General features: G+C 49.8%; 1 protein-coding gene across 4 annotated transcripts in view; it reads right to left on the minus strand.

The window, feature by feature from the left end:
* Positions 1 to 604: 604 nt before the first annotated feature.
* MGAT3 (beta-1,4-mannosyl-glycoprotein 4-beta-N-acetylglucosaminyltransferase) overlaps positions 605 to 15,277 on the minus strand; it is a 29,110-nt gene continuing 14,437 nt past the window's right edge. For 3 of the 4 annotated variants that reach the window (XM_040559159.1, XM_040559167.1, XM_040559175.1), the window contains exon 2: positions 605 to 6,161. In XM_040559159.1, the coding sequence (XP_040415093.1) occupies positions 4,655 to 6,160 (1,506 nt within the window). In that variant the 5' untranslated portion in view covers position 6,161 and the 3' untranslated portion in view covers positions 605 to 4,654. Of the gene's footprint in view, positions 6,162 to 8,216; positions 8,236 to 15,277 lie in introns of those variants that run through there. The other variant, XM_040559183.1, reaches the window with a different exon arrangement.

A 15,277-nucleotide genomic window follows, 5' to 3' on the forward strand; every position in this document is an offset into this window, starting at 1 on the left:
TACTTCTAAATGGGACCAGGAATGAATCTGAAGCACAAGACACTTAAAAACACACAAAAATGAAGTAGCTGTAGACTGCACGTGAGCTTGTGAATGGCCCTCACCAAAGATACTGCTGAGGCCAGGTGCTCAGGAGGATTCAGGGCAGGACTGGGCTTTGATACAGAATAATGGGAACAGCCAAAATTACGTTAGTTACGTTAGGTGGGTTTAAAAATAAGCTAAAACAAGGAGGTCACGCACACCGTGCAGAAAGTCAGCCACCAGAGAAACATTTCTGCAGGGGGGAGGTTTCGGCTGGGGCGCCAAGATTTCCACAGCTTCATTTGGAAGATGCAATGGGGAGGAGATGGTGGTGAGGGACCATTTGTGAGCGATGCTGGCTCCCACAGCCACCAGCTCTCCGGAAAGGCACTGGGCAGATGCTCTGCTCCCCAACTCGCATCCCTGTGTGTGCTCATACTCACCTGACGTGCAGAAGAATAGGTCTGATTTGGGCACACAAGTTGAGCAGGAGGAGCAACCTCCCTCACTCCATTTTCCAGTGTCCCCCCTCCTCTGCCATGCAATCAGAAATAAAAGCTGCCACACATACATGCCTTGGTTTCCTTTCATACTTTGCTTTTTTTTTTTTAAATTTTTATTTTTATTTTGTCCTCCTTTTAAGCATCCCTTTAAGGGTGAAATGAAATCCAACCATTTACAGAGAAAATGATTTCAGAATGTACATTTGATTTATCCTTACAAAAAGTTCATTATTACTTGCTGTTTATAAATTACAGAGTGGAAAGGAGCTTTGCAGATGCTCTTTTTTTTCCTTTTTTTTTTTTTTTTTTTGGCAAGTCCACGCGTTCTTTTGCCAAAACAGGGCGTTCTGGGGCCACCCCAGTGGCAACACCACCAGTAGGTCCAGGTGGACCCCAGCCTCGGGAGTGCTGCTGGGCCACCTCCAGGATGATAGTGCATCATCCTCCTCACAGGAAGGAAAAAAAACAACAGTGGTTTGAATTCTCAGTTTCAGAGTATTTCAGTTCCCTTTTTAAACCATTATCTGTAGTCCCCAAAGCCTTAAATATCAGTGTATTGCATCAGAAACAGCTCTCCTTTCTTGATGCTGGATTCGAGCCCCCCCTGAACCCCCCTTACCTCCAGCTCCCCCTCTCTTTCTGTAAAAAGAGCAAGTTTGTCCAATGCCTCAGAAATCAGAAGGGATGTATATATAAATGTAATTTTTTTTTTTGGTGGGTGGGGTAAACACAACAACGGAGGGATTCAGGATCCATTCTACCCCTCACTTCCCTCCTTTTTTTTTTCACCAAGGCTTGAGGTCAGCCAGGACAAGCTACCCCTCCCCTCTTCACCACCAGCGTTCACTAACAGGACCAGGAGTGACTCCAGACACAGGGCTTCACAGTGCAGAGGCGTAGCAGCCAAGGAGATTGCTGGCAGGAGCAGGGGGACAGGGACAGAGCCCGGGGGGGGCATTTGGGAGGGGAGAAGACACCGCCATCCCACAAGGACACCAGAAAGAGTCACTGGGGGAACCAATACCCGTTCTGCACTAACACTTCCCCCAGCCTGACTCGTGCATTACCCGGAGGCCACGAGGTCCCCTTCGTTTATCCGCCACAGAGGCACAAAGAACAGGCTGCACAACAGCAAACACTTCAGCAGGACACAAGGATCAGAGAAAGCAACAGCGAGACCGGACTCGAGCGTGTCTGTCCTTCCTACCAACCACACAGGCACAAAACCACCTCGTTTCTTCTGCCCATCCCTTTCTGGCAGCTGGCTATAACAACCAGCTCCGAGGAAGGCCGGGATTTTTCAGTCCTTCCCTTCTCAAACTTCAGTGCCTGGTTCAGGCTCGTTGGCTGCCCTGCACACCGGCCGTGGAGAGCCCATGCAATGCTCCGGGCAAAGTTGCGCAGAGGGCAAGTCACCACCTTGGGAAATCGCTGTGCAAAAGTCAGCTCGCTAGTCCCCATCCCTCAAGGGATGCGACGGAGGATTTTTAATCCCAAGCACTTTAACTCCCTAAGGATAATAAACAGAGATTGCAGAAACAACAGGAACATTAACTGGGTTGGCCTTAAATCAAAAAATGTTTAAACAATTCTTGAGAAAGAGAAAAAAAAAAGAATGCATCTCAGCTGTAAAGTCCCTTCCTCCCTCCACAACAGAAGCCTGTTTTAAATTTAATTTCCTAAGAATAAGGAAGTGAAGAAGTCCAGGGGGTGCACAGGGCCAGAGTCACGCAGAAGAGCTTCAGCGCTGTTCTCACCCCGCTCCAGCAGGACCTTCTCTTCCCCCAGAAGGGGGATGATGGAGCAAATAGTGGAGGAGAGGGGAAGGAGGGGAACAGGCAGTACTTTGGGAACAGGAGATCCAAATATTGCAGCTGTGGGCTTGTCTGATGCTCCTAACAGACAAAGGCCTTACCCCAGCGATGAAAATGTGACTTGCAATGCACTAAAAAGTCCCCAAGGAGTCCGTATACACAGGAAGGGCTGGTACTAAGGGAGAGGCTGCTCCTACTGTAGAAGATTGGGAGGTGCAGAAGATTAGACACTCGCCAGAAGTGAGAGCAGTTATATTAAAAACCCAGCAAATGAAAAGAGGGTCCCTCAGTTCTTCTAGAGGCATTATGGCACATGAGATGGGGAAGAAACTAAGACGAACTCTGCCTCAGTTTGATCAGAAAAAGATGCTCATCATCTTGCTGTTCCAATCTCAGTCTTCTTAGGGAATCAAGATATTTTTGCACATGTTTTTCCCTTCTCTAGAGAAGGGAGAGAGATGCAAAGATGGGATTTAAGCACACGGGATGGAACAGACTGGACAACAAGAAAATACAGCCCTGATGGAGTGAATTAATGGCAATGGAAACTCTCCTGCTTCAGCACAGCTGTCCTGATGTCAGGGTCATTCGTCCTTATGATGACATTCTCCTCCTCCACACGATCCTCACTTCTTTGCTTGGAAGATGAGCCAATATTTCCACTGTAAGGCTAACAGAGCACGTTCATGTTTTTCACCCTCTTCCCACCGCAGACCAGGCTCTGGGCACCAAGTCAAGCCATCTGCTAAGGAAGGGTGGTAAGTGTGGAAACGCCAATCTGCCTCCTCAATGAGCTGAATCAATCCAATACAGCAACAGGCCAGACCCTTCAGTGGCAAGCTCTGTGTGGACACGGGCCCACCAGCTGCAAGTAACATCATCCTACATCCCCTCTCATTTGAATGGCCCAGCCTGGAAGTGAGGGCTGCACATGCTCTCTGGATTATGTGATCATCCCAGAACAGTTTTTTGGCCCCAGGGGGAGTTTTCCCATGGCCCCTTTCTCCATGAGTTCCCTCACAACTTAAGAGCAGGCAGATGGGTCCCATGCTTTGACATGCTTTGTGTTTCCCCACAACACCCATTGTTGACTCAGCTTTGCCCTTCTCCTCTCCTTTCCCCTGTGGCAAGAAGGGATAGCCAGCGTGTGTAAACAGCAGCCCTGCAACAGGCTACAGAGGCAGCTAAAGAGGCACACAACAACTCTGCGTGTCACACTCTGCTATGCAGAGACGATGCTCTCCCTGAACCTCTCCTATGTATTCCGCAAAATGTCATCCATGCCAAGACAGATCACAGCTTACGTATCTCACCATTTCCTGAAAACATACACACCCAAGCCAAACCTATGCCCCCTTCCCTCCCAAAACTGGTAACAAACACCCACGTGCATACCAAAACCATGCATGTTAGCACTCATGCACATAGGAAACCATGCACTTGTAAACATACACTCCCACCATCTGATTTAATCCCCTGCAGCTTATCCCAGCCCTGAAAGAAGCACATACAGCAGGGAAGATGCTTCAGCTCCTGTGGGCCAAGCCAGTGCAGCGTTGAGTGGGCAGGGGTGAAAAAGGAGTTTAAAAATAAAAAAAAAAAAAGGGTCAGCTTTCTCCTCTGCTTCCCATCTGCTTGATCAAGGACTGGTAAAGCATCAGGCCAAGACACAGCCCAGGACAGACGCATTAAGTTTGTGGGAGGAGGCTGTGTACTGGGGAGAATACCTTGGAAGCAAAGGTTTTACCTTCCCCCAAGTACTCTGAATATAGAGGTATATAAAAAAATAAATGCATATTGAGATGCTTTTGCACATTCACTCATCCAAAAAAAATGCCTGTGACACGCATCTACACACATGACCACTCACATCAGTTTGTGCCTGCTGACTCACACACTCACTGAATAGCCCAGACTCACATCTGTGCTTGCTCCGATCCACAACAAACGAGGATGGATGGGAACAGCTGCCCTCTCTCCCCAGCAGACCTTCCCAGCCCCCCCTGGAGGAAAACCCACCAGCTGGATGCAGAGATTCTCCCCAGCCAGCAGGAAGGGTCCAGGAGATGCAGGGAAGTCTTTATGCTACTGTCAGGGTAGGTCCTGCACCTCTCCCTCTTCCTGCCCAGGCCTCCCTTCAGCTGACCAAGGAATTTGTGTCCCCAGGCATTACCCAGGGAGAAGGGAGGAAGGGAGAGCAGACCATGGAGAAATGGCACACCCCACCTGGAATCAAAAAAAAGAAACAGACAAAAACACCCGACTCTTCCCCTTTGTTGTAAAAGTTCTAATCTCCCACGAGTCCCAGTGGTCTCACCCAGCCCCCTCCGCTTTTCGGTATGGGTTCTCCAACAAGTAGTGGAATCGCTGGTAGTTCTTGAGCAGATACTTGGGAGCATACATGTGCTCCTTGGGGTCAGCAGGGGGATACTCCTGCGTAGTACCATCAAACCACCCACCAGTTCGGATCAGCTCCCGGATATAATTGAGGTCTCGTTTATCCTCATAGTCACCCCAGCGGGGGAAGTCCCCATTCTGGGCTGACACCAGTTTGAAGTAGATCCCCTCTGGGGTGAAACACCAGGAGCAGTGCCAGCCAGCAAAGTGGAGGGGGCTGCCCAGCGACCACTGCACCAGGATGTGTCCTGTACTGTTCTCATACTGCCGAAAGCCAGGCATGGTGTAGTACTCGCGGCGCCGCAGACGGATGCCGTCAGTAGCGTAGACAGCCTGCAGCATCCCCATAGTGCAGCCTGAGACCACCTCCAAGGTGCCTGGTTGCTTCCAGAAGAAGCCGTAGAGCGACTTGCGCATGTGAAAGGCAAAGGGCTCCGTCCAGCCATCATAGAGCTTGAGGAAGAGGACGCCGTCACGGGCCGGGATCTCATCGGCATCATCGATGATGAAGACATCGTCCGGGCGCAGGTTGCGGAGGCGAGAGACACCGTCCCGGGTGAGAAAGGTGCGCAGGTAATCGTCAGCGATCCAGCCGTCCTGGCGACCGCCGGCGGGGAAGTGGTCCAGGAAGACGTAGAGCACCTTGTGGCGGATGTAGTCGTAGGAGCCATTGAGGAGCATCTCGCGGAACTTGAGGGGCCGCGGCTCTCCGTAGGCCGTGAAGTTCGACTCGCACACCACAAAGACGTCCACCACGTCTCCCAGCTCGTGGAAGCGGACATCCAGTAGGTCAAACTCATGGTTGATGTTGATAGCGTTGATGACCCGCCGGGGGGTCTCCCGTGGCACCAGGCGGTCCTTGGTGGGCAGGTTGGAGTACTGGACCACGGTGGGAACGCCACAGCTGGGGCCGTGCCAGCCCGGCAAGCACATACACTCCACCCACTTGCGCCGCTTGGTCTGGGAGCTTAGCGGCTTGCGAGCGGGCCGCCCCGAGGCCGCGCCATCCGCTCGCTCCTCCGGCCGCCCTCCCGTGGGTGGCTTCTCCAACACCTTGGTGCCTGGTTTAAAGCAGACGCCGCCGGCTTTGGTGCGGACAAAATATTCTGTCGTGTCTTCCGGCAGCACAAAGTTGGCTTTGTGCAGCTCTTCGCTGGCTCTGCTGGGAGGCAGGGGCTGGAGCAAGGGCGAGTGGGAGTACAGGGGTGTGCGGAGGAGCTCTGCGCCCCCTGGCTCAGGGCTAACCTGTGGCGTGACGGGGGCATTGTTCCAGAAGAAGCTGGAGACAAGGTTGGGACTAAGTGAAGCCAGGTCCCGGGGGAAGGTGACATAGGAAAGGGCCTTCAGGAAGTGCAAGAAGGAGATGAGGCAGAGACCAGCCATGCAGAGAGTCAGAAAGAGCTTATGGCGTCTCATCTTCATCCTGTGGAAAAGCCACAAAAAGGAAAGTCATGGTCAGTAATTACCAGGGTGCAAAAAGTTTATCGTTGATAGGAAGACAGGTTGGGGGTGCCAGAAAGCAAGTACAAACTCAGCATGCATCTTTCAAGACTTGAATCCAAAACAACTCCCCCCACCCTCTGCCAACTTCAGTGGGCCTCTTGCCTTGGCTGGGTTATGCCAAGCTGAGCCTCTTCTAGATCAGTTAGAGCCTTATAATCCCACAAAGACAGGAAAGGTGCTGGTGATGGGCTAGAGAGACAGGAAATTCAGAAAAGCAAGAATTCACAATCTAATGAACTCACCACTCTTGGCAGATTTTCCCCCATCCGTTGACAGAAACAAACACAGGCCTTCTCAGGCCTTGAATCACCAGAAGGTCAGGGGAAGATAAAGAGAGAGCAGAGAGCAAGAGGGATGAGAGGGAGTAGAGGGTAACGCAGTTGAAACTCAACCAGAATAAGAGAGGCAGTCTTAAGGGACTAAGATCATTAGCCAGGCTGCCAAGACCAGGAAAACACCTACACTCCCCAGATCTCTCCAATGTTTGCTCACAACACACACCCTAAAAAATCCTTGTTCCTAGGAAATGCTAGCCGAGTCCGTATGGGGAACAGAGAGGGGGAAAAAAAAAAAAAAAAAGATTATCGCTTTTACTCTCCCCCCCCTCTTTCTCAAGTCCACTACGTCTCCAGATGTCTCCCTTTACTTCTCATTTTCTATGGACCAGATGGTGAGTTTTTCTGCATCTGGATCAAGGCAGCTATAAAAAACCACCTCGCTGTCTCTGCTGGTAATACACTGCCATCATGATTGATCCATGTCAAGCCAGCAAGAAGCCAGTGGTGTTCAGCCCTTTGAACAGCAAGAAATACAACCTTCATCCTCTCCCTATACCACCTCCCTTCTTCCAGCCCATGCCGGGAGTGTGGAGCTGCTGTCAGGCAGAAAAAATGATTGAATATTACAATCCAGAAAAATGACAAAAAAAAGAAAAAAAACAACCTCACTCAATACTTCACCACAGAGAACAAGGAAAGGCATTTGCATTCTGCTGTTTAGGGAAGGCTGGGACGAAGACAGGCAGGGGAACAAGGTGACCTAAATGCCCTACGCAAAGCAGAGGCTGCCTCTCCCCTCAAAAGCACGAAACTCCCCGTGTGGAGGCAGGCAGAGCTCCCTCCACACCCAAGAAACCCACCAGTTCTTCCTCAACATGACGTGCTCCTCTATAGCAGTTCCCCACCACAGTCCTGCGCCCACACGCACGCCTCAGCACCTCCTTTCCAGGCCAAAGGTCCGCACGATGCGTACGCCACACTCGGTGCCATCACTTATAAACCCTGCATGGCACCCAGAGGCAGACCAAGCACCTGGCCCTAAGCCAGGGCGCTCCCCTTGCCCCCTCTGGGACTCCCCACAGCCCACGTGTGTCCTGGGTGGGAATGGTGGGGAGAAGTGCCTGGCCCGCTCCTGCTGCACGCGAGGGGAGCGAGTGAAATACAGCAAGGTGCGTTTACTGATTAACTTGGGGAGAATTTAATGCTGAAGTGAAAAGCCATAAATCAGACAGATGGCAACTGCCCAAAGGAAAACATATCTGGGCTCCCAACCGAGGGCTCCAACATGGACTTTGATAGAGGGGTTGTCCATATTGATGCCTTTCAGCTCAGCAGCAAGCATTTCTAGATACTTCACAGTTGCTTTTTTTAGTGAGAAAAGGCCATTCACTGGCGCTGCCCCCTGTGCTTAGGCAGTGGCATGAGGACTCCCATGTTAACAGGGTTGTTTCAGTGTGAAAAGGTGGACTGCAAGCCTGAAGCCAGTGCAGGAGTTACAGCTTTGCTATTTCTTAATGTTTGTTAAGGCTTCTGATAGATTTCAACACAGCACAGGGTGGCTGAAGGGCAGGATCCTGGCTTGGTGCACCCTGGGAAGCCATCTTGTCAGGCCTGGGGTGGGAGGAGAAAATGGTGCCTCCCCTCAAGGGTCCCACTGGGGCAAACCCTCACCTCCCACAGCCCGACTCCTAGGCAGCCATCTGTGTGGTGACCCTACCATGGAGGGCCTTGAGTTCCCTTGTTCAAAGCTGTAAAGGACAATCTTGTGCTCACTGTCAGCCATTCTTCATGAGGGTGAACTGAGGCTGCAGACACCCCCCAAGAGCATCTAATTGTGCCCAGGGTATTTTTCTTTTTCAAGGCTCAGTTAATGTCTTTCTGGAGCAGTGAGATCACTCAGAGTCAAGGAGTATCCAGCACCTCTTCCTTGCACGTCACCAGTTTTGCTGTCCCAAGGTGTGGGGAAGAAGCTGAAAACACTAAGCGAGCAGAGGCTAGTAGGAGAAGACATCCCTTGCTGGTACATTAGTGCAGCTCTCTCCAATTGAGGTGTCCTGTGCTTCCACCGAGGCATTACCTCAAGACATCAGGTTGCTGCGGCTCAGGCAAGAAGAGCTGGCCTGTTCTATTAAGGCAATCCCAGTGGCTGCCAGGTAGTGCTGGCTTCACTCCAGTTCCTATGGGGGACACAAATGCACGGCAACCAGCATCCTCTGGGCTGGAGCAGCACAGAGGACGAGTGCAGAAGGAAGCAAACACGGCAGGTCTCCATCTTCTTCCCAGATGGCTGTGATGCTCCGCATGCCACAGGAAATCCCAGACAGAGGTTCTAACTCCTAGCATTTAACAAACTGCTTCGCTTTCTGGGATCCGGTGTGCCATGTCAACATAGCAGGATGCACAGTTTTAGGAAGTAAAGCATGTTTTCCTCACTTGACATTTGCATACATCACTATCTGTCAGGCTCAGCACACAGCTCTGCAGCTCTTCACCCACCAGCAAAACTCAGCCCGTGCACGGCTGCGTTGTCTCCTTGCTATTGCAGTCTGCGTCTGGGAGAGCCGGGCTGGTGCGCACAGCCCTCCCCTGCAGCTCTGCCAAAACAAGCTGGCCCTGCAGTACCCTCTGCTGTTTTGCTGCCGACATTTCCCAGGAGGCAATTTGTACTGCTCAGTTGCCTTTGTTAGGGAGTGGGAACATGAACCCGCTTCCTATCCCCCTCCTAAAAGGAGGGAAGCAAAGAAGCTGTGTCCTCTTCAAAACCTCTTCCCTAGGACCCACTCCATTCTCACATGCCAGGGATTCCTCTGACAGGGAGTGGAGAGAGAGCTCATCCACCCTTGGGTGGGCTGAGATGCTAAAAATCAGTCACGTATCCCTTCCCATATCCTCTGATCAGCACTGCAGCGAAAGATGTGTCTTTGAGTGGTGGCTAATTGGAGACAAAGGCCAGCAGGGGAGGAAAACGTTATTACCCACCTTCCCCATCCAGAACATTTATATGTGGCTGAAATGAGAAAGGAGGTACCAGTCAGGGAGACATCTCAGCTTGTCATAAGAAACCCCAGCTGCTCTGTCACAAAGCAGCCATCAGTTACCAGGAACACAGAAAACAGCAAGAAGAGATTTCCCTTATGACAATTTTGAATGAGGAGAGAAAAAGAGTAAAGTTGATCTCAGGTAGAGAGATCAAGTTGCTGTCAGGTTTAAAGCTTCCCCCCCCCCATTGGCTTTATGTTCAAGTAGAAGAAAAAGTCAGGAGGAGCATGGACAGTCAGCTCCTTTAAGACAAAGCTCTTTAGGGAACATACAATTATAAACAACTTCAGCAATGTTCAGCCTCAGCAAGAGAAGCCGAAAGCTTCTTTTTGTAAGGGACCACCCTTGATATTTCCTTGCTTGAAGAAGATATGTGTCTACCATACAGGGGAATGGCTTTCAAAGAAGATAGCTAGAAGTAGTGCACGAGTTATTCCCCAGCACCTGTTACAGTTTTACTGTGCCATTATATCAAGTGACCTGTTAATTTATACCATCCTGAAATCATATCCTGACTTCAAGGAGCAGAAGAGATATATGCGATGAGATGAGATAATATGCGCAGCTAAGAGCTGGCAAGTCACCCACCCTAATGTTCTCTTCTGGAGGACACTGGCAAGAGGCCATGCAAGAGGCCGCTGGATGCACGATACCCTAGCCTCTGGCATGCTAGGGCACAGGACTCAAAACTCTCAGGACCTCTCCTGTAGTGAGGGGGGAAAAAGCTGCTTATGAGGACAAGTCACAGCAAAAGCTTTTGGTGTTGTCCCCCCCCAGTACAGAAATGCCCATCTCCTCTGCCTGGAGTTATCCCTTAAGACCCATTCAGTATCACCCATCACTCAGACACTTCAGCACAATGCAATGATTCAAATCAGAGTCACTTCCACACTGCAGAATAAAATCCAGCATGACCTCCATCCTCCATCCCACACTGAGGGCCAAACCGTCTCCCTGCTCTAGCTATAGACAAACATGAACAGATCCTTCACTTCTTTAGCGATAGGTCTACCTTCCATTCACGGGGCACAGGAATCACATCATACATCAAGGTCACAGTATCTCAAAACACACCAAAATCTCTAATTACTTCTGACCTGCAAACACCCACAGAAGTAAGAAAAATATTTAAACTACTATTTGTTTACAAATTAAATGTAATTAGCTCAAGGACAGCAGAACTTTACTTTGCTTAAGGATAAGAAGAGAAAGTTATCCTACAAAGCTGAACAGCAGGGAAAGTGGAGAGAAGCAGGATGTACCAGAACATAGGTAGTGCTCAGCATTTCTCTCACGTGAAGGATGTTCAGAGATTGCAAGCTATGAGGATGTTAGCAGGAAGCTCTGGGAGGGTCACAGTACAAGGTGGTTTGAACGCAGGCAGGTCCATATCGACTTCCAACCAAATTTCAGGAAGGTTCAGGAAGGGAACGCATTATTTTTCCACCACCTTCATTACGAGTTACTGCCCGCAGCACCAATGCAAAACAGCAATACTTCATGCTATGCATTTCCTTTGCAGCTTTGAGGCAATCGACCACAAGGTGCCACTGACTCACTGCCAGCACAATCAGCTGGAACAAGACATCCAGCACAATTACCCTTCAAGTAAGGTCAGGCAAAGGGAGAACCAGGCTCTGTCTTAAACATCTTCTCTCCCTTTCAACAAGGAGAGAAGGGGAGACATAAGGTGACTGCTCTCAACCAGGTGTGGCCGTAGCATCTAGATGACTTCCAGAGCTACCATTCGCTCACCAATGGGTGTCATCAAGCCAGGAAGAAAGCTGGATGAAGAAAAAAACTAAAGGGTGAATCTACACAAGGCCATGCTGAGGCTGGCCAGAGCACAACCGAGAAACCAAAGCATTGCCTTCCCCTTCCCACTGAAGGGGGACACATTGCATACATCATGTCAACTCCAAGCATCAGGTTTGTGTCCAAGGCCTAGCAATGCCTCAGCTGACCAGCATCATCTGTGGTCAAAGAGGAAAAAAAGGTGTCTCCTTTCCTATGCACTTTTGTAGAAAACCAAAGTGCTCCACACCAGAAGCTATGATCCACTACATACTGAAACTAAGATGGATGCAGTGCAGATGCCTCAACTTTTTTGTCCCCCCCCCCTTTTTTTTTTGAAGTACCATGGCTGCCCACCTCTTCACCTTGTAAAGGAACAATACCTTTGGATTCCACACCTTCCAGGAGCTTTCACTGTTTTGACTGTTCTCAAAAAGTGTCTTGGCCTGCTCTTCAGTGGAGTAAGCCTTTGTTATTTTAGATGCCACATCCCCAACCGCAGCAAGACAGGTACATGCTCTGTGATGATGCAGCTCTTAACCTTCAGTATAGAGCACATGAGACCTGGAGATGAAGTGACCTTTGTTGACAGTGTTCTGTCTCAAGACTGATCTTCCAGAAGTCACCAGAATAAACCAACATCTGAACACCTTCAGAGTCCATTATAAATCCCTTCACTTGAACAGATTGTTCTTACTTTAACTACCATAATACTAATAGCAACATAATTATATAATTCTCCAGCCCCCGGTTGAAAAGAAGATCTGCTCAGAGAAGACTAGAAAACTCTACTGAAATCCAAGAAGGGCCTATGAGACACAATTTAATTTTATCCAAGTACTTGGACATCACAAGGGTATAGTACTGCATACTAAAGGAAACTTCAATCTGGATTTCTAACTCCACTGGAATCTAACAAATATTCTTCTTAGTGTCCTTCAGCTGTACCAGGCTCCCTGGTAACTAATCTTCTCTCCCCATCCAAGGCCAGTCCCACCATAGGAATTCCCATGGTTCTAGGGATGCCTCAGTACACTCTGATCCTTCAGATGCTCTCAGAAGCCACAATTTGAATTTCTTAGCACCACTATGCTAAGGACTCTCCACTGAAGGAAAAATAGCACTTCTATCCTCTTTTCTCCTTCACTTACACCTGATATCCTGGAAGGACTCTTCCTCAACCGTGCTTACTGCCTCCTCAAAATACCCAGTTCCCTGAAGAGCGCTGCGATGGCTCTGGAGATTCCATCACCTCTTGGTCCCAAGACTGGGTCTCAGGACATCAGAGGGTGATCTGAGGGGTTGCTCACTGCACTCTGTATGTACACACAAACCCTCCAAAGATGGGAAACCCAGCCAAATGCAGTACTACTGCTTCAAGTGTGCAGTGGTTATAGCAATGCAAAATGGAGCTTGCTGGTTCTGTTGCTTTTTGACTTGTGTCTTAGAAGGAAAGAATGCTCCATCATGAGACAAGGAATCCAAAAGGAAACTGGAATGAGACTACGCAACTGCAGCTTATGTCCTCAGACAGTCCACGGGATAATCAAAGAAGTATGCAAGAACTCCCAGCTAGTTTCAGTGTCTTGCAGAGCGGGGCAGGACACAACCATTGCATCAGAGGATAAAGGAAAATCATGCTTTCAGAGACCAAGTGATGGGTATGGAAACACAGGCTGTGGTTTCATAGGTTCTCTCCCCTCACTCACCACCATCAAGCTCACCGCCATTCAGTTGTCAATACAATCATATCAAAGTTTGCATTGTAAGCCCAAATCAGCAGCCAATCTAAGTTAAAAATAAACTTCAAGAAGTGCTTGGGGATGGGAACAAGCAGTTGACCAGCAGAAACTTCCTAAATGATTTCAGAGGTTCACTTCTCTCACAAAAATTGTCATATCATACAGTTACATCCTCAGATACTTAGAGAGTCAGGACATTTTTTAAGCATGGTTCATCTAACCAAGTCTCCATTGAGGCTCCCATTCAACTGCCGTGAGCTTGATAACTTCTCCTGGCAGCATCAGGGAAGAAGAACATCTCAAGGAGGGATCTGGAAGAAGCAGCAGACAACTGCTTTCAAAGCAGACCCTGGCAGGCAGTCCACATATGTCAAGCAAGCGGGATACAAGTCAAGAATCCTGAGAACAGCTCCAAAACGAGCAGCCAAGATTAAACTCGGAGCTGAGGATGAGGGCACACAGCAGACGTGCACCAGATCATGCAAGTGAGCAAAGAAAAGCAGGAGAGGTCCTGGGGACCGGGTGACAGCCCAAGGATCTGGGAGGTGCAGGTTGAGCAGACCAGAGGAAGGCGATTTTGATCTCCTGCAGGCTGGAGAGAGACAACTAAAGAAGGAATTAAGCAAGAAGCACTTGATGCTACAGTGATGGGCAGAGCACACAGACCCAGACAGAAACCACGTTGCCTCCAGCTATTTTGAAATGGGTGGCAGTTGTTTGTGCATCCCCGGGATAAAAGCTCTCCAAGTTCGGTCGAGGAGGGGAATAATTAAACCCCAGAAAGACAATAAATAAAGAGAGGCCATGGAACAGCAGCGAGATCCTGGCGGCCACAGCGAAGAGCTGGCCCTCCATCCCCGCCCTCTTTCCTCCCCCATCCATCACCAACCACTTGGGGTTTGGCAGTGCTCTCATTTTCCCACAGTAGCCCATCTATTACTGTTTGGAAGAGCATTCCCAGACTCCACCTTCCCCTCCTCCCCCTCTTTCAGGCCACAGGGGTCCTGCTTGGCAGCCCCCGGGTCCCCCTCTTCTCTGAATGCCTGGTGACCAGCCAACCCCATGCAAAAAGCATTAACCCCTCTTCACCGGGAACAGCCGGAGAAACCTGGCTCCATGCTGAGAGGTTTCCCTAAGGTGTCTCTCTCTCCTTCCCACCCCTGATCCCCTCCTCCTTTCCCCTTTCATTTTATTTCACAAAAACCAACCCCAGCCCTGGGAGCACTGCATCTTCCCGAGGACGTTACACCAACCCATGGGAATTTTTCTTGGACCAAGAACAGACCCTTATTTATTTGTCTCTTCTGCCTTTGTTCTTCATTTCCTCTTTCAAGACTTAGGCAAGACCTCGACACAGTGCCGCCCGGATCTCCCGCTGCCGCTTCACTTGGTTATTATTTTCGGAAGGAAAGCGCTGATAGGCAGGGAGCTCTTCAACGCCTTCCCCCAAGGCAGAAGCGAACCAACCCAGACACCCACCTCTGGAGCGGGCAAAGGGCACGGGGCTCTGCAGAGCACCTCGGGCTCCGGCGTGCAGCCGCAGCCCCCTGCTTATGTAATCCTCCTGATTGCAGCATCGCAGCCCCTCGGATTAAACCCACACAAATCAAATCTTCGGTAGTGGCTCTGTGTCGGTAACAGGCATATGGCACCACGAAAAGGGGAAGTTTCCCAGAATGAAATCAAAAGCCTCCTAATGCACTTAACTCAGGGTCACATAAATCTCTCTTCTGCCTCCCACAGATGGCTGGATCTTGTTTACAGGCATTGCAGCAGGCCTGGGTCTCAACAATATGTTTACTTCTTCTGTGCAAACATCCCCTTTCACTAGGCAAAGCACTACCCTGATCTCCAGATTAAGCTGAGCGCCTAGGACTGAGAGCAGGTCATCCTGGGCATCACACAGACCTCGATACCACTTCTCTTCCCAGTCTTCCCTAACATTGCCTTACTTCTCGGGGAAAGACGAGGAGGAATTTTTGCATTTAGCCAGCTTCCCTGACAGGAGGTAAAGCCATGTAATGAAAGAAAGGGGGTTGTTTCAGGCTGAGAACCAGGCCACGGTCAGGTGGGAGAGCACAGCTTGGCTGAGGGACCTCTGGTGATTATATGTCCAACTTCTCCCAAACGTAGAAGCCACAAACCAACAGCATGAGGACAAAAACAGGGAAGCCAAGCATTTC

Source organism: Cygnus olor, chromosome 1 (assembly GCF_009769625.2).
Source record: "Cygnus olor isolate bCygOlo1 chromosome 1, bCygOlo1.pri.v2, whole genome shotgun sequence".
Classification (NCBI taxonomy): Eukaryota; Metazoa; Chordata; class Aves; order Anseriformes; family Anatidae; genus Cygnus; species Cygnus olor.